This window comes from Onychomys torridus, chromosome 16, assembly GCF_903995425.1.
Source record: "Onychomys torridus chromosome 16, mOncTor1.1, whole genome shotgun sequence".
NCBI lineage: Eukaryota > Metazoa > Chordata > Mammalia > Rodentia > Cricetidae > Onychomys > Onychomys torridus.
The window spans coordinates 11,445,303-11,472,827 of NC_050458.1; the positions used below are offsets into that span (position 1 = coordinate 11,445,303).

The window sequence follows — 27,525 nt, forward strand, 5'->3', positions numbered from 1 at the left end:
TTACTTCGTTACTTCACTATCTGCCTTTCTTTACCGCTCCCTTTCTTCTCCCTCTTATTTACAACACACACACACACACACACCCTCACTCACTCACACACATACACTCACCAATCTCCCTGAATTGTGAAACTATCAATCAGTTAACTCAATATAATCACATAAAGGATAACTTCTGACAGACAATGAGGATAAGAGGAACCTGTAAAATTACATGTGTTTTTAGTGAAAATAGACTGAAGAAAATCCAGAATTTCTTAATCTCATCATAGGGAATATATTAACATTTACGTTTTCCCCTGTTTTCTTATGGTGAAGGTCAAACCTGGAGCTTTGCACATGCTATGAAAGCCCTCCTCCAGTAGGCTGTTTTAGACCTTTTTGACTGTGGGTAACTTGAGGTGCCATCCTGTACCATTAGAGATTATGTTTACATTTTTACAAGAAAATATAATTATTTGTCTTATTATGATGATACCAAATAGTCCAGACACCATTTTTCATGAGGTTCACAGAAAATGAAACCAGTTTCTATTCTCAGAAGTGTTAAAAATGCTAACCAATCAAGCATATATAATTTGAAATATGCCTCTTTTCCTTTATTATTCTGAACAAAATCACAAATAATAATTAGTAAATTGCAAAAGAATTCAAGATGTAACATGAAGCATCAGCAAGAAAACCAGCAGTTGAACTACGGTGACATAAACACACACAGTACTCTGCTGGGACTGTCATGGGTGCTGGTTCCAACATGGATAGAGACATATCAGTGATCAAGGCTCTGGTTCGTTCCTTCCTTCCTTCCTTCCTTCCTTCCTTCCTTCCTTCCTTCCAACTGCTCGGTGAATGAGTTCTAAGGGTGTGCAGACTTGATATGTGAGCATGGACTTGGTAAGGGCTTTAGCACATTTACTAATGAAAGAAGGTTAGGGAGTTTACTGGGAGAAATCCCAGTCTAACAACACGTGTGGTGTGTGTGTGTGTGTGTGTGTGTGTGTGTGTGTGTGTGTGTGTGTGTAAACAAAGTGGGGAAAGAAGAGAAGGCCTAAAGACACAACTCTTTTTCTATCTAGAGGTTCATACATTTGTAAATCTAGGGAAATATTTTTAAATATTGTTTTAAATATTGATTATACCAGTATCTTTAAATATGGTTTGAAGGATTCATTTTTTTTTAAAGTACACAAACACACTGAGGACACTCGTATGTTAAAGCTTTATTTATTGCTATTTAATATGTACATGTGTTTGCAAACATGTTTGTATGTCTGTCTGTATGTACGTATGCATGTGTAAATGTGTGCCTGGTGCCCTCAGAGGCCAGAAGATGTCAGATCCTGAAACTGCAGATAAGGATGGTTGTGAGCCATTATATGGGTGCTGGGTACCACACCCAGGTCAGCAAGATCAGCAAGTGCTCTTAATGTCTGAGTTATCACTGCAGTCCTTAATTTTATTTCAAATAATTTAATCATTTCAAAATAAAAAGTAGATGCAAAGAATAATATGCAACTATCAAATGCTTTATAATTTTGTTCAATATGCTATTCTTTGATAGGAACAACAATATCCTTTATTTATAACTATAAGCTTCTTCCAGAAGACCTTGTTGACTTCTTCATTCCAAGGCATGACCTCATGACCTTTATTCACTCACTCAACATTGAGAAATGCAATGATCCTGCCCTCAGGAACTGTCAGCTAAGTATGAAAGTAAGAATATGGATATTACACCTTATTTTAGAAGAACATTATCGTACTGCCTTATCCATTGTTAATATGAACATTATTTATTAAGTATTAAACAAGGAATCATGTAAGCAACTTCAATTTCTAAAACACCAGGTAATTACAAAATTATAAAGGTAAACTAGTCCACATCATTCAGGGAGAATCTTCCAAAAAGATGGGGTGGGGGGTATGAAATAAAATTAAGAGAAAGCATCTATTGTGCTCATGTGGGACCCACAGCATCTGGGAGGACAAAGCAGACATCCATGTCCATAAGTACACATGAGCTCCCCAACGGGTTAAATTACCTTTGATTTTCTCTGACCTGTCTTCATCCATACTTTCTTCAAGATCCTGATCAACTGAAATAAACTTGAAGGACTTGTAGGATACAATCATTACACCGTTTCCATTAGGCTCAATAGCAGCATAATGCGGCACTGACTTTCCATGAAGAACATGACGCTTGGTAATTTCATACCTTTTATTATCTGCAGGATAATAAGCATTATGAAAAGCTACATTTTAAAAAAATAAAAAACCGACAACTTACGGCCACCAAGGTAAGGACTCCTGCCACCAAGCCTGATAACAACTCACACTCACTCTGTCTCTCTGTCTCTCTGTCTCTCTCTCTCTCTCACACACACACACACACACACACACACACACACACACACACACACACCTGACAGTTGTACCCACCTCAAGTCCCTACTGTGAAATACTGGTTCTGATGAAATTCACTTTAACTTGTCTAGTGCAGCAGCCATTTGCTGCACACAGCTGTTAAACTTAAGTCCATTTTGAAACTCACTACCTCAGTTACTTAGTCACATTCCAAGTGCTCAACAGCCATGTGGCTAATTGCAGCGAATGGCACACACACAAAGCATGTCTAGCCTGCACATGTTTCCTCTGAAGAACAAAGTCTACACCTTCAAAGGGACTGACTACTTTCCCAGCAGGCATGTGACAGGCACCTTTTGAAAAGAGACACTAGCTGAGATCGAGGGGAAAATGTGGAATGAACTATTTTTCTCTTGTTTTAGCTACTGATAAAGAGGGTTTCTAAAAATGAAATATTTTCAGAGCAATTGATTTTTATATACCAAGATAGAACTACATGATTAATTATAATCAATAATGAAATAACAGAATTTAACCTTTACAATAAATACCAATTTAACTGAATTTTAAAGTTTTAATAAACTTATTTTTTCATGAAGACAGATTGTTTTCTATGTACTCAAAACACAAAAGAACCACTCTCTACCCAGAACCCCACAGCCCCCACAGTTGGCTGGGACCCAGATCACTCCATTCATTGCTCAACCCTTATTGAGAGAATTATCACAGAGACCCACAACTGGACAGTGTGCAGACAGTGAGTGATGTTGGAGTACTTAGCCCTAAATGGGATGTTTATCAAACTTCTCCTTTCATGGCTCAAGGATTGTCTTAGTTAAGGTTTCTATTGTTGCAAAGGGACACCATGACCATGGTAATTCTTTTTTGTTGTTGCTTTTTTTCAAGACAGGTTTTTCTGTGTAGTTTTGGTGCCTGTCTTCGATTTCTCTCCTGGCTCTGCCTCCTGAGTACTGGGATTAAAGACATGTGCCACCACTGCCCCGCGACCATGATAATTCTTATAAAAGAAAACATTTCTTTGGGGCTGGCTTATAGTTCAGAGCTTTAGTCCATCCATTATCATCATGGCAGGACATGGCGGCATACAGGCAGACATGGTGCTGGAGAAGGAGCTCAGAGTCCTCCATCTTGATCAGAATGCAATAGGAAGTGAACTTAGACACTGGTCGAGGCTTTAGTATATTTAGGACCTCAAATCCGACCCTACAGTGACACATTTCCTCCAACAAGGCCACACCTCCTAATAATGCCATTCCCTATGAGCTATGGGGGCCAATTACATTCAAACAACCACAAGGATCTATGCAGAAAATGAGGTGGAAAGATTGCAAAGGCCAGAGGTAGAGGATGACTTCAAGGAAGTAGAGTTATCTAGACCAAACAGGGCTAATACACCTATGAACTCACAGAGACTGTGACAGCACATACAAGAATTGTACAAGTTCATGCCAGATAAAATTCTACCACAAAGAAGTACAAGTGAAAGTGTACAACAAGTCCCACTACTAACGAGGAAGTAATTTGCATTTGATACCTCCTGGTAAAATGAAAATCAGTTTTCTCCAATGCAGTATCACTGGGTATACAAGCACACCTCAGTGCAGATTTCATGCTTAGGAGTAGTTGACCAACAATTTGGTTCCCAGAATCTACATTTAAAACACCAAGTATGGTGTTTTTTGTGTGCTTTTTGTCTTTTTTGTTTAGTTGTGTTTTCTTGTTTTTTGTTTTAGGGTTCTTTTGGTTTTATGAGAGAGAGTGAAAGAACATGAAGTTGGGTAGGAAGGATCTGGGAAGGCTTGGGGAGGGGAAAAAACAGGATCAAAATATATTACACAAAAAATTTTAAAAATAATAAGGAAAAATGCACACACGCAAGCAAACAAAAAATCATTTCAGGTGAATAACCTTTATCCTACTAATATTTTTATAAGTTTAACACTAGGTAGTTAAAAAAACAACTCACTGTTATGAATTAAATATAACAATACAATCTTCTCTAAAACATGTAATTATTTTTACTCTATATCCTCACCTATAGCCGCACATTCAGTTCTTAACTATTTAAGAACCAGCTTGTCATTTCATGAATGAACTAAAAATACCAAGGATGATTTTTTTTCCTAATATGTGTGAGAAAGTCAATAATGGTAAGTGTTAAGCAGTAGATTCCATGCCTGAATTTTCTACTTTGATAAATAAAACTTAGAAACTGCAACATTCTTAGTGTGTTTTGGGGATGTTAAACATTTTCATTTTCCAACTTAACTGACAACAAAATATAATTAATTCTATGTTGCCTTCAACATGGTTTAGAAAAATACTTCTCTGTTGTGTTAGATTTGAGCATCAAAAGGACTGAAAACCCAGCTCAGCCCATTAAATGTTTACTCTGCAAACATGAGAACTTGACTTTGGTCCCCAGAATCACGTTTAAAAAGCCATGCACAGTGGCATGTACTTGTATTCCCAGTACTAGAGAAGCAGAACAGGTTGTGTTCACTGCCAACCAGTCTAGCCTACTTGGTGAGTTCCAGACTAGTGAGAAACACCATCTCAAAACACAAGATAGACTGCATCTGGTCTCTACATGCACCTGAATACGCGCGCGCACACACACACACACACACACACACACACAGGAAGAGGGGTTAAAATATTAAAAAAAAAAAAAACACGATTCTATTAGTAATAATTGGGGAAGGCAAGATATTAAAAAGAGCAGTGTTGTGGATATCGCTCTATGTAAATAAAGTTCTGATTGGCCAGTGGCCAGGCAAAAGGTATAGGCGGGACAAGAGAAAAGAGAATTCTGGAAAGTAGAAGACTGGAGAGAGACACCACCAGCCGCCGCCATGAGAAGCAACATGTAAAGACACTGGTAAGCCACAAGCCATGTGGCAAAGTATAGACTAACAGAAATGGGTTAATTTAAGATAGAAGAAGTAGATAACAAGAAGCCTGCCACAGCCATACAGTTTCTAAACAATGTAAGTTTCTGTGTGCTTTCTTGGTTGGGTCTGAGCAACTGTGGGACTGGCGGGTAAGAGAGATTTCTCCTGACTGGGCCAGGCAGGAAAACTCCAACTACAAATGGCGCCCAACGTGGGGCAAGAATTTCCACCTAAAACCTGAAAAAAAAGATTCTAAACTAAAGCTAAAAACAGCTTCCTAGTTGTCTTTCTCAAGGTAGCGGCAGCCTGCCGGTTTGAGCTACTATGGCGGGTTCCTTGCGTTTGCGTCTGACCTACAATGTGGCGAGAATGAAAAATCTACAAGCAACACTTTGCTCTGCTGCATGATGGATTTAGCCTTTGCCAGTTAAAAAAAAAGATTTCTAGGCTATACACTGCTTTGATAGAACTGCTTCTGATAGTTGATGGTACACATGGCTCCAGACCCAGAGCTGGTGGTAAACTGTACCACAGCCATGTTGGAAAGCTGAGGTGGGCGGAGCCAACAGTCACAACAGCGTTTCAATCTTACAAAGATAGATATTACACAGAGAATCTGGTTTGTCTTGTCTTTGGGATTTTTAACTACAAAAAAAGATTTGATCGTAAAAGCTGAGTTAAACAAATATGTAAATTTTAAAGGTACCTTGACTTTAAAATTTGGATATAAGGATATGTTGCTTTGGAAAGGAGTCTCTGCTTTTGTTTCCACAGAAAGCCAGAGGCTATGGATTTGTTCCATATTAAGATACATCAGGTTTGATCAGCCAAGACCACCTGAAAGGTCTCCAATGACACCATGGCCCAGATGCTCCAACATCCAAAATGGTTTCAAGGCAACTGGCTCAGAGGTTCACCCTAATGGACTACTCCATAATCTTAAAATTTTCTTTATGTCCCCATAAGATACAGCGCCCCCCTCCAGCATGAAGTAGTAAGAGAAACTACGCCCACATTCCCAAAATTATCAAGCTGGCTTTGGAGATGGAATTGGCTCACTCCTTCTCTAAACCCAGACATATTGCTAAAAGGTTAAGAGATTCTTCTGTCCCAAATCAAAAGAGCCCTCTGGTATGGGACAGAAAAAAACCAATATTTTTCTTTAAAGTAGATTGATTATAAACACGATCTCTTTCTAAAGAAGAAAAGGGGATATGATATAGATATAATAGGATAAAAGGGTAGTTTAAGGAACTTACTTCTAAAGAGCAACAACTTGTTTAAAATGTTTTACATTGGTATAGACTTTAGTCTATTGATACAAACTTTAAGTTAATTTTGTTATACTGTGTGTATATTTCTACTCTTGTTTAAGGTATTATGTTTATATAGCTCATTTAAAATTGTAATGGATAATTAAAAATAGATTGATAATTAGTCATCTATGATAATCATTCTCGTAGCTATGTTAGTTAAGTCTTCTAGATATACATAGACATATTTCAGATAGATAGGTAATCTTCAAATACTTCAAAGACCTTCAGAATATGGCATTTAAAATATTTTTAAAATTTAGACTTTCTGGACAGTGAGACATGTCTGCTCCTGGCAGCACCGATTTACTTCAGAGAGGAGGATGGGCATTGAAGACACTTCATATGGAATTTATCTTCACCTTGGCAAAAATAGCCATTTGGGCAAGAAACTGTTCTTGCCTGGACTGTTCGATCACCTGGACATGCAGGACCCATAGAAAGGTGACCACTGAACTTTGCTTGACAAAATGGTCCTTCAGGTTCCTGCTTCACAGAGGAAACTGCCAGACATTCTACAGGACACTGAGAGAAGTGACCAAGAGACTCTAGCCCTGTGGGCTGAAGAAAAATGCCCCAACATTACAAAGGAACATTAGGTGACTGTTCAGGCTGCCAGCTGTCTCTGTCTACCCTGCAAGACTCCCGAAAGTTGCTTGCATCCTTCTCCTGTTTCTCAGGTAATATTATATCCTTCTGAGGTCTTTGATGTGGTTGAAGACTAGATAGTTATAATTTCCTCAATTATGATAAAAGATAAGTTAGATATAAAACCTTAGACTCACAAATATAAGATAGATAGGATATCTTCTTTAATATTGTAACTGTAATTCTTGCTTGATAATTGTTTTGTTATATGTAATTGTACTATGTAAAAGTTAAAACCTTCCTAAAAAAAAAAAAAAAAGAAAAGGGGAAGTGCTGTGGATATCGCTCTATGTAAATAAAGTTCTGATTGGCCAGTGGCCAGGCAAAAAGTATAGGCGGGACAAGAGAAAAGAGAATTCTGGAAAGTAGAAGACTGGAGAGAGACACCACCAGCCGCCGCCATGAGAAGCAACATGTAAAGACACTGGTAAGCCACAAGCCATGTGGCAAAGTATAGACTAACAGAAATGGGTTAATTTAAGATAGAAGAAGTAGATAACAAGAAGCCTGCCACAGCCATACAGTTTCTAAACAATGTAAGTTTCTGTGTGCTTTCTTGGTTGGGTCTGAGCAACTGTGGGACTGGCGGGTAAGAGAGATTTCTCCTGACTGGGCCAGGCAGGAAAACTCCAACTACAGAGCAGAAAAAGAATAAGAGAATTGCTGAGTTCCACAAATACCAATCCTAGGAGAAAACAGAAAAGTAATTCTAAATGTGCCTGTTCAAATGAGGCAAGAGATGAAGAAATAGGGCTGTGATGCAGAGCTGCTGGGAAATCTACAGGCATCAGGTAAGTAACAACATCATGGACTGACCTGCAACTACAGAACCAAGTTTCTTGAACAGGGAGAAAGAAAATGCATGATGATTTCTCTTCTAAGAAGCTAAATCATATACAAAAAAAAAAAAAAAAAAAAAGGACAAACAAATAGAAAACCACTTCTACTGTTTCCTTAAGTATCAGTCTTCAAACTACTGCCCAGGAGCCAAAGCTCAATCTATTCCTGTATTTGTACAGTTTGAGGGTTAAGCATTACCTTTTGTTCGTTTGTTTGTTTGTTTTTTGAGTCACGGTTTCTCTGTGTAGCTTTGCGCCTTTCCTGGGACTCACTTGGTAGCCCAGGCTGGCCTTGAACTCACAGAGATCCGCCTGGCTCTGCCTCCCGAGTGCTGGGATTAAAGGTGTGTGCCACCACCGGGCAGCAGCATTACTTTTTTTTTCAAATGGTAGAGAATCAATCAAAAGAATATTTAAATACCTATAACAATTCTTGTTACTCAAGTTTCAATGTCCCTAAATATTTTAGAACCCAGTTTACTCATTCCTTCTTAACTATCCACTGCTGTTTTCTTGCTGTAACAAAACAGGTGAATAGCTGAGACACGGACTGGTCCTTTATAGTTTTGTTTTGTTTTTTTTCTTCCAACTCCTAAAATATAGTTACTGCTTTCCTATAGAGATGGAGATAAATGCTGGGAAAAACAAACATAGGAGATTTATTCAGCTTAAGCATAAGCAATTTCATGTCAATATAGATATTTCTTAACAGAGTCATTCCTTTTAGAAAGCAAGTATTCAGATACAGAAAGCCTGTATCTGAAATGTAAATTGGCAGTAAGTTTTTTTGTAGTGAATAAGAAGAACAGTGGGACAATGTCAACATGGAAAAAAACAAAACAAACAAACAAACACAAAGAAGAACAAGCAAACTCTCTTCTTAGCTAGCAATTAGAGGAAAGTGGAGAGTGACTGAAAGGAAGATGTTAAATACTAAGAACTAAGCAATGGCAAAGAGTAGGCTCTCACCATTACGAACCTCAGTAACACACAAAAAACTAATTTTCAATGTCATGCTTGAAGTCTGACATACAAGTGATAAGAAAGTTTTATGGAAGATAGAAGCAAAAGACTAGGTTGAACAAAATAAAGGCATTCACTCCATTTCCCTTTTTGTATTTATATTTCAATGTATTTAAGTTAGATTAAAACTTACTACTGCTATTAGGTGGCTATTTCCTGTAATTTGAGACACATCCTCATTTAGAAAGAGAGGTTCCTAAGACTCAGGTGAAAGAAACAATTTTCAGGAAACTCCCCGAAGTTACAAAATTCAAAGGCCCTCCCAAGGTTATCTAAGCTGTAATGGAGCACGCTGAGAGTTGGGGGACAGGGAGGCAGTTCTGCGAGTTTGTTACCAATGCCGGTGAGCTCTTCAGTGCTGTAGCTGCCTGTACACCACCCAGGTCCTGCAAATAACACATCTACTGGGGCTCCTGTATGTAGCCCCCCGTAAACGCTAGGGCTCACTAAGCTATACACTGTAGTGACTTTGGTCGCTGTCAGTGCTGTACCTAGTGTGGATGAAGTTTATTCATGTCTCACAACAGCTATTTATATCCAAGTTCATATACATGAATTTTTGGGTATAAACTTTTGACTGTTTTAAATTATATATATATATATATATATCCAAAATTCATGTAATTCTTTTAAACAGACTGCATAATTGGTTGTAGAAGCATATCATAGTCTTTTTAGAAGCATAATTTATCATAATGCTCAAGAAACAAGCAGTAAATATTCCATTTCAAGCCCCAACCAGCTAAGGCAAGCTAGAGAGGTTCGGAATCTTGTTTACTTTACCTTCTTTTTTCTTACTGACAGTGACCCACTCTAAAGAAACATAGAAGCCACTTCCTTTCATGTCCAATTCCTCCTTCTCTATTCGAAGAAGCAGCATAGTTACTGAGTGTTCTTCACCTTCCAGCAATGAGATACTATGAATTATAATAAATGGACTCCCAAATTCTTCATTAAACATAATCTATAGGGGGAAAAATCACACATATTTTAAATGCATGGTTTATAAACGAGAAATATGATCATCACCAAAGAAATAACAGGACATTCGAACAGAATGGACAGGAGGTAGAGAAATAAAGCATTCACCTAGAACCATAAATGGAAACGGGGGATGCTTCACAAAGCACTCAGCACAGTCATGTACGTGGCTCCTCCATCTAATTTACACATGCCTTCTGGACTCTGCACAAGTCTTACAAGGAACAAAAAACAACTCACCTCCCATTTTTCAGGACTATTTCCACGGTTGCCTGTTCCAATGACATATAATCTTCCAGTTCCATCTGACAAGGTAACCCAGGTAGGGGATGTGAAATGGATAGAAGCACAAAGACGATTGTCATAGGTTGTCAAATCTGTAGGGAGTCGGAACACCTCTCGAGGTTTTCCTAAGGCAGTGTCCTAAAATGAAACCAAGGACTATAAATAAATCCTTCCTATTCCTGATCCATACATACCAGTACTGCTGATTCTTCTGTATTCAAAAGCTGTGTCAATTTCTCTTCCTTTGAGTATGACTGTAGTGATTTTAACAAATGAAATACAGTAGCTAGGACATGTGGCACGCAGCCTCTAGGATGAGATCACAGACATTTTACATCACCCTCTTTGCTCTTTCTTAGGTTACACACTGTAAGGCAGCTAGCTGTCAAGCTGTGGTGAAGATCACATAGTGAGTAATGGAAAGACCCTCATTGAGAGGCTCCCAACAATAACAGCACCATGCTGAAATTGCATTCCTTAGTGGTTGTCAGGTTTCCCATGAGAAACCATTAGGGAGACAGTCACTTACACCACTTTGTGAATTCCTGACCACAGAGAGTGAGATGGTCATTGCCAACTGTTTCAAGAGACTGAGTTCTGTAACTGCTCTGTCAAGAGAAGCTAGTACAATACAGTAATCTAATTTCTTCCTTAGTTGTAGGGTTAATGATCAGTAGTGTTAATTTACTAACTGGAAATACCATGTTCTATTTTCAAATGCCTATGTAGATACTATTCTATAGCAGTGTTTTTCAACCTTCCTAATGCTGTGACCTGTTACTACAGTTCCTCAGGTTGTGGTGACCCCAACCACCAAATTATTTTCATTGCTGCTTCATAACTATAATTTTGCTACTGTTATTAATTGCAATGTAAATACCTGTGGGTTTTGTTTTTGTTGTTGTTTTTTTAATGGTCTTAGGCGACCCCTATGAAAGGATTGTTTGACTCCCAAAAGGGTTGTGACCCACAGGTTGGGAACCACTGTTCTATAGCAAAAACAAAAACAAAAACAAAAACAAAAACAAAAACAAAAAAACAAAAAACAAACCAACATACCTTTAACTCAGAACTCAGGAGGCAGAGGCTGGAGGATCTCTGAGTTTGAGGCCAGCCTGGTCTACAGAGTGAGTTCCAGGACAGCTAGGGCTACAAAAAGAAACCCTGTCTGGGGAGTGGTGGGAAGAGCGTTACATTTAGATACTACCAACTCAGATTTTTGTTAACAAATTTTCAGTTATGTCTGTCTTTACAATATAGAGCTATGATATAAAGAATCACCAAAATGTTTTATGAGAAAATACATTCAAAAGTTACCATTTAGGAAACAAATGCTCATAAGCCACCAGACTATATTCATTTAAAAAAATTTTAACTGCCAGAGTTCCCTACAGAAGGAAAGTAAGTAATCCTTAATTTATGCATTGTATTTGTTTGATTCTACAACTCTTCTAATCTATACTCTTTTAATTACAAGGTTTTGAAAAAAAGCAAACCAATTTAGTTACCTGTGAAGTCATCTTTAATTTTTTACTCATGTTTTATAAATTTGGTAATGTTGAATTAAATAAGAAATATAAAATAGCAAGCACAGCTACCAACAACTGTTGTAGAAACATCAAATCTGAGTATTAGCCATGTGAAACAGGGTTATATCATGACCGTACTGAAATGCCTCAATGACAGTGCAGTACAGCCACCATCAGTAAACACTTGGCTTAGTCTAGTCTCCAGTCCTGACGTCTTAGAGGAAACAAACAACATCAGATAATCCAATCAGTTAGATGGAGGTCAGTGAACAGCAATTTTGCCATAGGCTGATGTCCATGTCTATCTACACTTAGAACACAACATGGTATTTCCACTAACAGTAAACAAGCAGACTGGTCAGCAAATGACACTGGCATGCTAGAACACTTCTGGGGGAAAAATTCAAACCTGACACATACACAAAAATATCCAATATTCCAGATGGGCTATTAATCTGAATGCTTTAGAGGAGAGGTTAAATAACTGATAGAGGACTGTTTTAATAACTTTCGGGTAGTCAATGAGTGCCCATACAAAAATGCAAGATATAGGAAACAAAGACAACAAACACAGGACTAATGTCTGTATAAAAATCAGCTTGTTTTTAAAACCCCAAGAGTCCTCAAAGTCTGTTAAAAATGTTTTAAAAGGTAAAATAATACTCTACCATTAGCAGAGAGAAAAATATTAGACTTGCAATGTCTATCCTTGGCTGAGGTGCCCTGTTGGTAGACAAAATAAGTACAGGCTTATTAAAAATGAAAAGAAATCAAATTTATTGATGTCTTACATACTCGTTGATATAATTCAGCTTATAGGAATTTATATAGTATTTCTATTAATATAAAGCTCAAGTATAAAGAAAAAGACACTTAAGCCAGTAAAAACTAGGGTGGAGTGCAAAAGCAGCCCCGACACATGGAGCTGGCTTAGGAGCCTCACATGGGTCTTGGTTTGCCTACAATAGTCCAATACTTACAGCATTCTTCTACCGAATACACCTATCAGACAAACATCACAACTACAATGGAACAAGACAAAGCATGACTCTATGAGAATTCCTATGCATAAAGGAACACATCAACACTACAAATCTGATCCTACAGCACACGAGTGTGAGCCACTACACTACATCTTCCTGACTAGCGACAGCCAGAGTTCCATTCCAGTCTTCTTTCCTAGGTGAGACCTGACATACCCATCCCCCACTCCCTTAAACCCTGCCCATCCAAATCACCTAATGTGAGTCAGATCCCTCACTATCACCAATGCTAAATCCTCCCAGATACTCTATGCTCTCCTTCACTTATGTTCTCCCTTCCTGTAAGAAGTAATACATCCAATTTGTTCGACAGTGTGACTGCTGTTTGCCTAGAAAGTGCTAGCAAGGAAATAGAATATCCACACTAGGGAATCCCAAATACCAGTTAAATCTCCTAAGATAGATTTGTATTGCTGACAAAAAATAATAATAAATTCAATGAGATACTAACAAAGAAAAAGACAAAATGATACAATGTGTTTAACATTCACTGTGAATTCATACATGCTGAAACAAATGTGAGGCATCAGCTCACAGTAAGTTACAGACATACACACAACAGTGCTGAGTATCAGGAAGGGAAATAAGATTGGAGCATGACTGGGGGCAAGGAAATAAGGGGGAGGCAAATTTTCCTCCTTTGCTTCAACTATGTTTATTCTTATCCTATTCCAAATAATGTATGTAGCACAGATAATTTTAAAATATCAATAATACAGAGTAAAATAGACTTTCACAAAGCAGGTGTTTACTCCATGGCCCATCAGACTTACTTTAGTGAACCATCGTTAAGGAGGGCTAAACTAGGCAATCACTGTTCAATCATATACAAGTAAGTGTTTCAGGCCATTTTCTTTTAAATACATGGCTACACATGACTGAAGTTAATAACAGTATAATTATCAGATAAATTGGTACAATATCTAATAGACTAATTAGGACGCTCGAGTATATAAATGTGAAACCAAAATTAACTAATTTAAAACACAGTGTCTCACTTGAATTAAATGATAAAACCAAAACAACCCAAATGTTGCCGACTTAGAACTCAGTTCAGTTTAAAAGCATCCTCATAATAATGCCTTATGAAAGTGACATCTCCAGTTCCAGGTTCCACCCATTTCCCTTTCCTCACAAAAAGTAAGGCAACCATATTCAAGGATATTAGAAAATTATTCTGAGGCAATAATTCTCTGTTGATTTGCAGGACTGGAATTGTGTTGGCAAAGTTACTACTCAGTGAGGGACTCCACCATGAAGCAGTTCCAATTTTGCCTGTCTCATTTAAACATCAGCAAAGCAATGAATCATTAACTCCAGTTTAAGAAGAGGTTCACATGGTAAATCTGACAGAAACTCCACTGCCACAGGCCAAGATTCCAATCCTGCTCAGTCCTGTGGACGGGTAGTATTTCTACCCCATATCATTATCTTCTAGAAAAGAAACCATTTTTCTAAACAAGTACTTCAAATCTCAATGCAATTCCAAATACCACCCCTAAAACATTCACTCTCACTGCAATTACCACATTAAGTTTTTCTTTAACCAAATATGATAGTTTTGGCTATACTGACTCCTACACCAATAAGGTGTAATATAAGTCATAATGTTCATATATTACAGATGGATGACATTATACAGGAATAGTCAATAAGCACTTAAATAGCATATATTTATCTAAATTAGATTTTGGGACCCTTGTAGTGGCAGCTGGAAATAGAGCTTTCAATGAATGAAGTTTTGTTTTTAGTTTTTTAATACTTACACTCTAGAGGGAAACTCAAGGTTAAAGCAGAACTTAGAAGGACTGCCACCCACCAGTGCTATTAGAATGGCTTTAAAATTTTGTTCCTTAAAAAGGAAGCAAAAAAAGCACCCACCACTGTTAAGAACTAACTTCATTTCTTAAGCTTTCTCCATTTCTATTCTTATAAAGCTTTCAGAGTAGATGTTTATAATCAATTTAGCTTGATTAATGTCTAAGTAAAATGAAGCATTTAATACTGTACTAAACATTTTTATTTTCAAAATTCACCCCTCTCTTTTATCTTCTTCTTTTGCCTTAAGTAACTAGGTCCCATTACCTAACTGAACTGTTTGAAATAAGCCAAGTTTCAGGCCTAGAAGTAGCCTGCTGGCACCAAAGGATCTGGGCTGAAAAGTAGTTCTAATTTGTTTCTCTATGGCATGGCCACAAAATAGATGTTTACAAATGAAATCCAAGAACTACTGCTTACATTTGAAGACACCACAGAAAAGCCATACTTGTTACTGGAGAACATAAGACAGCTTGTCAAGTAAACCGAAGTCTATTATGACGGGAAATTCTAAAGACAGAGAAACAACAAGTTTCCTTAAATTGCACAGTAGCAGCAAATAAAATGTTTCTCCCTCCAGGCCTTTTCTATGCCCCAAGCACTGTTTCTCCTCACTGACATTCCTCAAAGCTTAAACAGTGCAGGCCTACAGTTAGACCTGTTGGCGTGGGAGGCCTCTGCTGTAGCTGTATTGAGTTGCTGCCATCTGCTGGCTCCTAACAGTTAGGGAAGGAAGGAGCCTTCCAGCCACAGGGAAAAGCTGGTGTCTAATGCTCTGCATTCGTCACATGCTGTCAACCTAGTAGTTCAAAGAATTCGTTGATTTATTTTATTGCTGATGAGAAAAAAATAGTAAGTATGGTACTCCATTGGGCTTCAAGATTTAGTCACTACTAGGGGGGCCCCCAGGAAAATTACCTACAGTGCTGGATAAAATTTTAAATTTCCTGACCACCGTCAGTCATAACACACTGATTCAGAGTCTTTGGAAATGGAATCCTGAAATTAGTTCTCATGTTAGCCATTTACTCTACATGATTCTGAGGTGAAATGGAGTTGAAAAATCAAAAAAAGAAGCTGAATTAATGGAGCAAAAAACCAAAGCAACAAAACCCCTAAAACATGGCTTTTTATAATATATACTATTATAATAATAGTCTCTTTTTAAAACTCGATTGAGTAAAAAGAGGAATATTGCAGAAAAGAGAAAAGGCACTAACTAAACTAAAAAAAGTATAACCACTTTCTCTAAGTTGCCCATAGATAAGACAAATTAGGTCAGAAAAAAATGAATTTCAAAAGTATTGGTATTTGCTCCAATTACATGTCAAATAATCTGTTTGGGTATAATTATAAGTAACTTGTTTGTGCTGTGGAATAATCCTCGTGTAAACTGTAAAGATTTGTCACTTGAATTGGTTTAATAAAATACTGATTAGCCAGTAGCTGGGCAAGAAGTATAGGCCGGGGGACCAAACAAAGGATGATGGGAAGAAGGGTGGAGTCAGGAGTCACCAGCCAGATTCAGAGGGAGCAGGAGATAAACAGGCCACGCTAATAAAGGTATTGCCACGTGGCAAAGCATAAATAGAAATATGGGTTAATTTAAATATAAGAGTTATCTAATAATAAGTCTGAGCTAATGGTGGCGCACTTATAATTCATATTATGCCTCTGAGTGATTATTTGAGAGCAGCTGCAGAAGAACCCAGGAAAACTTTTGATTACGTTTCCTGTGGAAGTTTCCAACACAGGAAAATACTTGAGCCAAGCTACAATGTTTACGTAGATTTTCAGTGAAATTAAATTTTACCTCAGACTTCTAATCAAGTGTTTGTGATTGAAGTTGGACATGGTACTCCAAATCCTGGTCATCAGCAAGACAACTGATAACAACCAAGCTTTTGGCTCTGTGACCCTGTCCATACACCCCTCCCAGTTCAACATACTGCCTATAAGGAGCCATTATGCCTTAACTTCGTTTGCCCAATGTGTTTCTATGTTGCCAGAATACTCATCACCTCAATCTAAAAGGCAAATTCTTTTCTTTCTTTCCTTTGTTTAGAGATAGTTTTGTTATATAACTCAGTTTGCCTCTGACTTATAATTCTGTTTCCATGTCCTGAGTGACATGAATACAGGTGTGCACCATCACATCCAGCTCCTATGAGGCAGATTCAAATTCATCCTTCCAAACTCTGTTGAGGTGACATCAACTCAGGAAACGTGAACACTGCATCCAACCACCTGTCATTTCCTCACTTCTGCATGCTATCAACTTATTTTTGACTAACTATATAGAAGTATTCAATCAATCTTTGAAGAAAAGTATTTCTTTACTTGGGAGATTAATTTATATCAAAAACTAAAGATAACTAAGAATATGTATTCATGTGGGTTTTAAAAAAACATTGAATGGTGAAAAATGAGTAAAACAGAATAAAAAGCGTTAGAAATGAGCCTTTTACCGTGTGCTAATGGAATGTTCCCCTTCAAAGAGAACCACTAGGTTTTATTGAAAACATTCCCCTAAGAGCAATCTACCTCTACTTTACTAGGAAAATTCTGAGAGAAGAAGGAACAAAGAAGTATGATGTCACTGATGAATAACAGTGGAAAGATTTGAAGCATATACATATGTCAAAAGTAGGCCAAGCTGATCCTAAGCACATAATACAAGTTGCTTGGAGACACTATTCAGAGGACCAAGACTAAAAGAGGCAGTTTGAATTAAGTAGTCTGAATCATCTTTTTACAGAGAAAAAGGATGTAAGAAAGACAAAGGAATCATAGCGCCTACATTAACTGCCCACTCTTCTTCCTTTATATTAAAGAGGCTCACTCTTCTTACCATACTCACCAATTCAAGTTGATAATCATGTACTCTAAAGACTATGACATAAAAACTTTAAGAATTATTTGACAAGAGTTAAAACTGTATATAGAATATGGTAGTTATTTCAGAAATATAATGTCACCTGTAGATCATGCAGGCTTGTGACTTTTACCGGGTAAGTTTTCCTGCCAGCAAATCCAAAGTCTAGAATTAAGGGAATGACCATTATACCTGGAATTCAAACAGTGCATTCTGTGGGATGATCCACTAAGTTTTATGTAAAAATAAAATCATGTTCTAGATTAGTTTCATATACCATCATAGTTGATTGCTATTCTATATGCCTGATTTGGACAGGAACTTCTACCAACAACAACAACAGCAAAACCAAAACCAAAAATCATATGGAGCACATGAAAACACAGGGCCACCCTGGAGCCACTGTTGGTGGCAGTGTGGCTACTATGGAAACCAGTGCAAGGTCTTCTCAAAACACTAGCCATAGGACTAACATGTGAGCCAGCTACACCACGTCTGGACATCTACACAAAACCCAGATGTTTGCATAGCCACTGTTAACACTGTTCTAGTCAATGGAGTCAGGCGAGATGCCCATCAATGCAAATGGACAATGAAAATGTGAAATACATATACAATAGCATATATGAAATCATGGATAGAACTGGAAAATACTGTGTAACAAGATAACCCAGATGTAAATAAACAGAGCCTAGACTCCAAGTGTTAAATATGTGTTTTCAGATGGGAGTAAATATGGGTAAAGACAGAAAAGTAGAAGAGGTCCAAGTGACTAGAGAAAAAGAGGCTCTAAGGGAGTGGAAAGTAGGAAAAACAATACAACAAAATGGATGGAGCAATACCAGGGGTGAAAGGTTACAGCAGGAAAAGGGGGACAGAGGAAAAAAGGGGAGTAAAGAAGCAAGGAAAATCAACCAAAATTATGCTAACAACAGCCATTTCTGGCTCACTCTCTGTGTTTATACATAAAGTTTTATTGGAAGGCAGTCATACTTGTATTTTTTACCCAATTATTCTTATTTTCCCAAGGAAAGCAAAAAGCAAGCAGTTGTAACAGAAGACGAGCCTATTAAGATTGGTATATCTAGCCCTGCACAGAAAATCTGCTAGCCTCTGATAAAGGAGGTCGTGGTCCATGTACATCTGATCATTGGTGGCGTGGCTATTCCTGGGCAGCAGAGGAAAAGATAAAGAGCTTCTCAAATGAAGAAATGATTTACCAAGACTTACATGAAAACCTGGAAGCAGCTGGACAGAGGACTAAGAGTATGAGCCAAATGGATGTGACCATATGAGAAAAGCCTGGATGCTAACAGCTGGTTTTCAGGACTGCACTAGTTTAGTACTGATGGAGTATCATGGATGAGGTGGAAGACAAGATGGGGTGGGAGCCTATTCCATGATCAAAATTGCATTTTTAAGAACTTACATGTGCATGCACACCTTGCTTTAGATAAGTGAAGAAATCTCACAAGAAATAAGTCCTGGAGAGGACAGAGCAACAATGTGGTTAAGACGTCACTAAGTACTTTTGCTGTTTTCAGTGTTTTTAAAATCACATAAACACTGCTTCTTCTAGTTACATACCAAACACTGTGCCCTAACATGAAATAACTATTAAATGAATTTAAATGAGACAGCCAATTAAACAGTAGGGGCAATGTAGAGGAAGACAAAAGGAGCAGTGAACAGTTAGGGATCAGTTAACATACTACTTAGTGGCCGTTTAATATGTTACCATGAGTCGTTTATATGATGAAATAAAATATATAACACAAATAGCTCAAAAGATGAGACAAGTAAAAGTGGTTGTATGTGGTTTTTATAACATAAATAGAAGCATTCATGAAGGCTATGTACCATGATCTCTACACTGAAGAATAAAATCATAGTGCCACCATGTTTGGAAATAAGACAAGATAACTTCAAATAAAACTGCAGGAAAAGGTAGGGTCTGAGCAGCTGTGCTCAGTTAGGCTCAAATCCTGGCACAGAGGCGCCTCCAATCGCAGGACTGGGAAACAGAAACAAGCAGATGTAGGTGTTTCCTGGCCATTCAGTGTGGACAAAACATGGAGCTTCAGGTTTAGCAAGAGGTCTTGTCTCAAAAGGTAGGAAAGTGATGGAGCAACACCATTTTCCTTTTCTGGATCAGCGTCTCTCTGCATAGCCCTGGCTGTCCTGGAACTCACTGTATCCACCAAGCTATCCTCAAACTCACAGATCCGCCAGCCTCTGCCTTCTAAGTTCCGAGGTTAAAGGTGTGTGCCACCAAACCTGGTGGAGGAGCACCAAGCGAACATCCAACTCCAGTTTGAACATGTGTCTGCGGAGAGGAGCACACCCTCATACATATGTGCCCATATAAAGTTTTTAAAACTAGTCACTGAAAAACATGGACTGAGCTTCTCAGGCTTGCTTTCCTCCTAGAGGCAGGAAGAACAAGGAGTCAGAGTACAAACTAGAGGGAGGCCAACATACAACTCAAGGTATTAACCGTGAATATACTAACCTTCTAATTAAGATTGTTATACTGGGTAAAAGACTAACAGCTAGCTATTTATTAGTTATTTATTTAAATATTCATTTACTTTTCCTTTTATTGAAAATGGATTTTTTTCGTAGAAAGTATCTCCTGATTAGTTTCCGCTTCCTCTTCTAGCTCCTCCCTACCTCCCCTCCCATCCAGATCTACTCCCTTTCAGTCTCTTATTAGAGAGACAGAAGCAAACAGGCTTCTAAGGGATAATAATAAAATAAATGAGATATAAAACAAAAACTAACACATCAGAATTGAACAAAGACAAACAGAAGAGCCCAAGAGAAAGCACAAGAAACAGAGACCTCTTATTTGCACACTCAAGAATCCATAAAAACATAAAACAGGAAGCCATAAATATATGAAAAGGACCCGATGCAGACCTGTACAGGCCTGTGCCTCAGTCTCTGTGAGATCATGAGCTTTGATTATGGTGATTTAGTGGGCCTTGTTTTCTGTGAGATCATGCTGATTTAGGGCTGTGTCCTCCATGCCCTATACCTCCTACACTCTTTCAGCCTCCTCTTCCACAGGGTTCCCTGAGCACTGAGGGGGAGGATTTGATGGAGACATCCCTTTTAGGGCTCTATATTCCCAGGTCTCTATGCATAATGTCTAGCTGTGGATCTCTGTGTTTATTCCTATCTGCTATAAGAGGAAGCTTCTCTGATGATGGCTAAGCAAGGCACTGATCTATGAGGATAGGAGAATGTCATTAGGAGTCATTTTATGGCTACATATTTATTTTCTTAAGGACAGTAGTATTTGGTTTTACCCAAAGTCCCTGGGCTATGGCTAACCAGTCTCAGGTTCTTGGTCACCCAAGCAGTATCAGGTATGGGTTCAACTTTATGAAGTGGGCTTTAAGTCAAATTAGGTATTAGGTGGCTACTTCCACAAGCTTTGTGTCATCACTGCACTAGCGTAATAGGCAGAACATCGTTGTAGGTCAACATTTGTGGCTAGAACTGATATTTATGTTTCTCTTTTGGCAGAGTGCAGAGTATCTTCCTATACAAAAAACGTTAGCACACGGGGTGAAGATGATAATTAGGTACCAGCTCGACTTCTCCATGTTCAAAGAGTCGTGTAGGTATTGTCTTCAGCAATGGGGACTTTCTGTCAATTTGTAGAGAGCAACCTATAGTCTTGACAACAGTCTGGGTTGTTTGGGAATTCCCAAAGAGCCCCTTTGGCCAATATCTCAATTAGATGTAACCCAATTCCAGTACTAAAAGTTTTATTTGGTGAAAAGATAGAGCTAGTTGGAGCTTTGTCTCCCCCATTATTTGGTGATTTTAGTTAGAACACCTCCATATAGGTATCTATTTTAAGAAGCATCTTCTGTATAGGTTTCTGTGCTACCCTTTAAATGTCCCTCAATTTTAATGGTCTCTCCCCATATTCCCGCTCTCATGCCCCTTTCCCTCCCCACTTGATCTTCCCATTCCATCCTCCACCATCCATACATAACTATCTGATCTGGTTCCCATCCTAAGGAAATCTATCTGTCCCTCTTAGTCCATTATTCTGTAGCTAACTTCTGTGGTTCTATGGATTGTAGCTTGGTTTTATCACTGTCTTCACAGCTACTATTAGACATAAGCAAATACATACCATATTTGTCTTTCTCAGTGTGGCATACCTCACTCGGGATGAATTTTTTCTAGTTCCATCCATTTACCTGCAAAACTAATGATTTCTTTAAAAAAAAAATAGCTGAATAATGCACCATTTTATAAATGTACTATTTTCTTTATCCATTCTGTTGAAGGACATCTAGGTTGTTTCCAGTTTGGCTATTATGAACAGAGTAGCATGAACATGGTTGAACAAGTGTGAGGGAGGATGAAGCATCCTTTGAGTACCAAGAGTGGTGTAGCTGGATCTTGAGGTGCATAGATTGCCATCTTTCGGAGGAACTGACACACTGATTTACATAGTGGCTGTACAAGTTTGTACTCTAACCAGCAATGAATGAATGTTTTTTATTCCATGTCCTCACTAGCATGAACTGTCTTGGCCATTCTGATGGGTATAAGATAAAATCTCAAAGTAGTTTTGATTTGCATTTCCCTGCTGATGAAAGATGTTGAACATTTTTTTAAGTGTTTTTCAGCCATTTGAGTTTCCACTTTTGAGAATTCTATTTAGCTGTGTATCCTATTTACAATTGGGTTATCTGTTTTCTTGATACCTAGTTTTTTGAGTTCTTTATATATTTCAAATATTAGCCCTAGTTAGAATTACTATTGCTGTGATGAAACACCATAACTGGGGGAGGAAAGGGTTCATTTGGCTTATGCTTCCATATCACAGCTTATCATCAAAGGAAATCAGGACAGGAACTCAAGCAGGGCAGGAACCTGGAGGCAGGAGCTGATGCAGAGGCCTAAAAGAAGTGTTGCTTACTGGCTTGCTCAGTCTGATTTCTTATAGAACCCACGTCCACCAGCCCAGGGATGGTACCACACACAATGGGCAGGGCCATCCCCATCAATCACTAATTAAGAAAATGCCCTACATGCTTGCCTATAGCTCGATCCTATGGAGGCATTTTCTTAATTGAGGGTCCCTGATGACTTTAGCTGTGTTAAGTTGACATAAAACTACCCAACATAGCCCTCTATCAATAGTTGGTAAAAATCCTTTCCCATTCTTTATGCTGCCACTTTGTTCCAAAGGATAGTGTCCTTCACAGTGCAGAAGCTTTTCAGTTTATGAGGTCCCATATATTAATTGTTGATCTTAGTGCCTGCTATGGGATGGTCTGTATGCTGTGAATGTGTTGCTCTGACTGGCTGATAAATAAAAAGCTGATTGGCCAGTAGCCAGGAAGGAAGTATAGGCAGGATAAGCAGACAAGGAGAATTCTGGGAAGGGGAAGGCTGAGTCAACAGACACCAGCCCATCCTCCAGGGAGCAGCATGTAATGACATACAGGTAAAGACACGGAAAACATGGCAATTTATAGATTAACAGAAATGGGCTGAGTTTAAGTGTAGGAGCTAGTCAATGGCAGGCCTGAGCTAATAGCTGAACAGTTTTAATTAATATATGCCTCTGTGTGTTTACTTGGGACCACGGGGCCATGGGAGCCAGGCAGGACCAAAAAAACTTCAGCTATAAGTGCCTGTGCTAATGGTGTTCTATTCAGAAAGTCTTTTTCTGTCCCAGTGAGTTCAAGGTTATTCCTCACTTTCTCCTCTATGAGATTCAGTGTATTTGGTTTTATGTAGAGGTCTTTGATCCACTGAGACTTGAGTTTTGTGCAGGATGATAAACATGGATCCATTTGGATTCTTCTACATGCAGCCATTCAGTTTGATCATCACCATTTGTTGAAGATGCTGCCTTTTTCCTAGTGTGTATTTCTGACTTCTGTATCAAAAATCAGGTGTCCTGTCGGACGGTGCTAGCACACGCCTTTAATCCCAGCACTCATGAGGCAGAGCCAGGCATATCTCTGTGAGTTCGAGGCCACTCTGGGCTACCAAGTCAGTTCCAGGAAAGGTGCAAAGCTACACAGAGAAACCCTGTCTCGAAAAACCAAAAAAAAAAAAAAAATCAGGTGTCCATATGTGTGTGAATTTATGTCTGGATCTTCAATTCAATTCCATTGATTGTATCTGTTTTGTGCCAGTACCATGCTGTTTTTATTACTATAGCTCTGTAGTACAACTTGAAATTGGGGGTGTGATACCTCATGCATGTCTTTTGTTATTCAGGACTGTTTTAGCTATCCTGGGTTTTTTTTGTTTTGTTTTTGTTTTTTTATTCCCATATAAAGCTGAAAATTGTCACTTCGAGATCTGTGAAGAATTGTGTTGGAATTTTGATGTGGATTGTATCAAATCTTGAGATTGTTTTTGATAGGATGGCCATTTTTACTACATTAATCCTATTGATCCATGAGCATGGGAGATCTTCCCATCTTCCGATATCCAATTTCTTTCTTTAAAGACTTGAAATTGTTATCATACAAGTCTTTGACTTGCTTCATTAGAGTTATCCCCAAGATAGTTTACATTATTTGATGCTATTGTGAAAGGTGTTGATTTCTTTCTCAGTCTGTTTGTCATCTGAATATAGGAGGACTACTGATTTTTTTTTTTAAGGTAATATTCTATCTAGCTACTTTGCAGAAAATGTTTATCAGCTGTAGGGGTTTCCCAGTGAAATTTTTAGGATCACTTATGTATAGTATAATATTATCTACAAATAAAGATATTTTGCCTTTTGCCTTCCTATTTGTATCCTCTTGATCTCCTCAGTTGTCAAATTGCTTTACCTAAACACTTCAAGTACATACTGAATATGTATAGAGTGTAGACAACATCGTCTTGTTCCTGATTTTAGTGGAATTGCATCTTAGTTTCTCTCCATTCAAATTTATGTTCACTGTGGGCATGCTGTAAACTGCCTTTCTTATGTTGAGGTATACTCCAAGTATCCATAATTTCTCCAGGACTTCTAGGGGTGCTGGATTTTGTCAAAGGTATTTTTTGCATCTAGTGAGATGATTATATGGTTTTTATTTCTCAGTTTCTTTATTTGGTGGAGTACGTTTATCAATTTATGTATGTTGAACCATCCCTGTATCTCTGGGATAAAACATACTTGATCATGGTGAATGATCTTTTTGATGCTCTTGGATTCAGTATGCTAGTATTTTATTGAGTATTTTTGTATCTATGTTCACAAGGAAAACTGGTCTGTAATTGTCTTTCTTCATTGGGTTTTTTTTGCAGTTTGGGTATCAGGATAACTGTGGCCTCCTAAAATGAAATGGACAATGTTCCTTCTATTTCTATGTTATGGAATAATGTGAAGAGTACTGGCATTAATTCTTAAAAATCCTGTGCTAAAACCATCTGGTCTGGGGCTGTTTTTGGTTGGGAGTTTTTAATAACTGCTTCTATTTCACTAGGGGTTATAGGTCTGTTTAAATTGCTCATCTGGTATTGATTTACCTTTGGCAAGTGGTATGTATTGAGAGTATTATCCATTTTTTTTAGATTTTTCCAATTTGGTTGAGTACAGGTTTTTAAACTATGTCCTTATAATCATAAGGAGTCCCTAGGTACCTGTTGCTATATTCCTCTTTTCATTTCTAATTTTGTTAATATGGATAAATGAATATACAACATATCCAAACTTATGGGACACAATGAAGGCAGTTCTAAGAGGCAAATTCATAACACTAAGTGGCTACATTTAAAAAAAAATTAGAGAAATCTCATACTAGTAACTTAACAGCACACCTGAAAACTCTATGACAATAAAAAATCATACCCAAAAGGAGCAGACAGCAGGAAATAATCAAACTCAGGGCTGAAATCAGTAAAACAGAAACAAATAAAATAGCAACCAAAACAAAATAAAAAGAGTTACTGAAACACAGCATTCACTGAGTTTTTGAGAAAAATCAGTAAAATTGACAAACTCTTATCCAAATGAAGTACTAACTGTTTATAAGAGATATACTTTAACTTTAACCTTGCAGTAGGATCAGGATCCATCCCTGGTGCACACACAGGTGGAAATGGCTGGGGACAAAGGATTATAATATACAAGAACAAGAGTAAAAGCTCCAATTGACATAAGCAGAAAGGGAGCCTTATAGCTTGATGATAGGTTTCCACATTCCAAAGGTATGCTCACCTTGACTGACTGGATATCAGATTCATAGAGATTAAAGAACAAACAGAACAGGATGAGCTGTCTTTATACTCTATATGTTTTTCTTACCAGCATCACTGTTAAGTTCATAATTCTCCCAAGGTTATCAATGTAGTAGACACTGTCTTGATACCAGGCATCACAATGCAGATAATTATACATTCCAAAAGCATGCATGTGCTCCAACGTATACTGGTCATCCCGAAGTTTTACTTCTGCTACAGCTGAAAGACAAATATATGTATATAAATATACACACATATATTTAACATAAACTGATATCTACAGTTCATAAAAATCATCAAATCATCAAATCACACCATCATCAAAACTTGCACCTTAGATCATTACAGTGCCTACAGGGCACAGAAATCAGGCAATTCCAGCTACAGAGGCTACAACACACAGGACTTTCATAGTACAATCTTTTTCTTTTATGTACCTCTACAATTTTGAATTACAAGAATAGAAATTCTAAAAACAAAGGACTTCTAACCTATGGGCAAACAAGCCCAGTTTATAAAAGCATTTTATGCTTCATAAAACAATCTTACTCCAGTGTATTATTCATCTTTATCATACATAAAGAAAAAATGTCTTTATTATATGATTACACAGTTAGAAAACAACCTGTAAACACAAAAAAATCACCTCATCATCATAGTCTATCATTCCTAATTATATAGAATAAAACAATATCATAGTCAGGACATACATAGGTTTTTCTATGTATAGAACAGGGCTCTCTGAACTAACACATCATTCTGCATCAGCCAAATATAGTCTCTCCCTCACACTCCTGTCTTTCTGTGCAGTTAAGAACTCTTGCAGCTCAGGACTACTCATGCCCTACAACTAATTTCCATTGTAACAAGAAATATGAAGTAAACTGCACTGAACCTACATGTTACCTTTATATAAAACTCACTTTAACTCTATTCTCATTGCAATTATTTTCTTCTTTACCCATGGTTTTAATTTCCCTTCTGTCGCTGTAGTAAACCTCATAACCAAAACAACCTCAGAGAAGAAGGGGTTAATTCCAGCTTTGGCATCCAGGTCACAGTTCATCACTGAGGGAATTCAGGACAGGGACTCAAGCAGGAACTGAAGTAGAAACCATGGAGTACTGTTGTTGTTTACTGGCTTGCTTCCTCTGATTTGTGATCAGCAGCTTTCTTTTTTTTTAAATGAAGAAATTTTTTAATTTATTTCACATACCAACCACAGATCCCCTCTCTTTCCTCCTCCCGCCCCCCAGCACTCCCCGCCATCCCCCATTCCCTCCAGCTACAAGATAAAGCCTCCCATGGGGAGTCAGCAGAGCCTGGTACATTCAGTAGAGGCAGGTCCAAGCCCCAGCCCCTGCATCAAGGCAGTGCAAGGTGTCCCAACATGGATAGTGGGCTCCAAAAGGCCAGCACATGCACCAGGGATGGATGCTGATACCACTGCCAGGAGGCCCCTAAAGGAGATCAAGCTACACAACTGTCTCGCTCATACAGAGGGCCTGGTGCAGTCCCAAGGAGGCTCCACAGCTGTTGGTCTAAACTTCCTGAGTTCCCACTAGCTTGGTTTGGTTGTCTCTGTAGGTTTCCCCATCATGATCTTGATGGCCCTTGCTCATCGAATCCCTCTTCTCTCTCTTAGACTGGACTCCTGGAGATCAGG

At 38.1% G+C, this 27,525-nt stretch overlaps 1 protein-coding gene across 2 annotated transcripts in view; it reads right to left on the reverse strand.

Moving 5' to 3' along the window:
• Window positions 1–27,525, reverse strand: part of Nudcd1 (NudC domain containing 1) — a 65,782-nt gene that overhangs the window by 27,146 nt on the left and 11,111 nt on the right. For both annotated transcript variants that reach the window (XM_036207769.1, XM_036207768.1), the window contains exons 2-5: window positions 25,924–26,078; window positions 10,324–10,506; window positions 9,886–10,066; window positions 2,043–2,225 (exon numbers count right to left, since the gene is read on the reverse strand). In XM_036207769.1, the coding sequence (XP_036063662.1) occupies window positions 2,043–2,225; window positions 9,886–10,066; window positions 10,324–10,506; window positions 25,924–26,078 (702 nt within the window). The remainder of the gene's footprint in view (window positions 1–2,042; window positions 2,226–9,885; window positions 10,067–10,323; window positions 10,507–25,923; window positions 26,079–27,525) is intronic.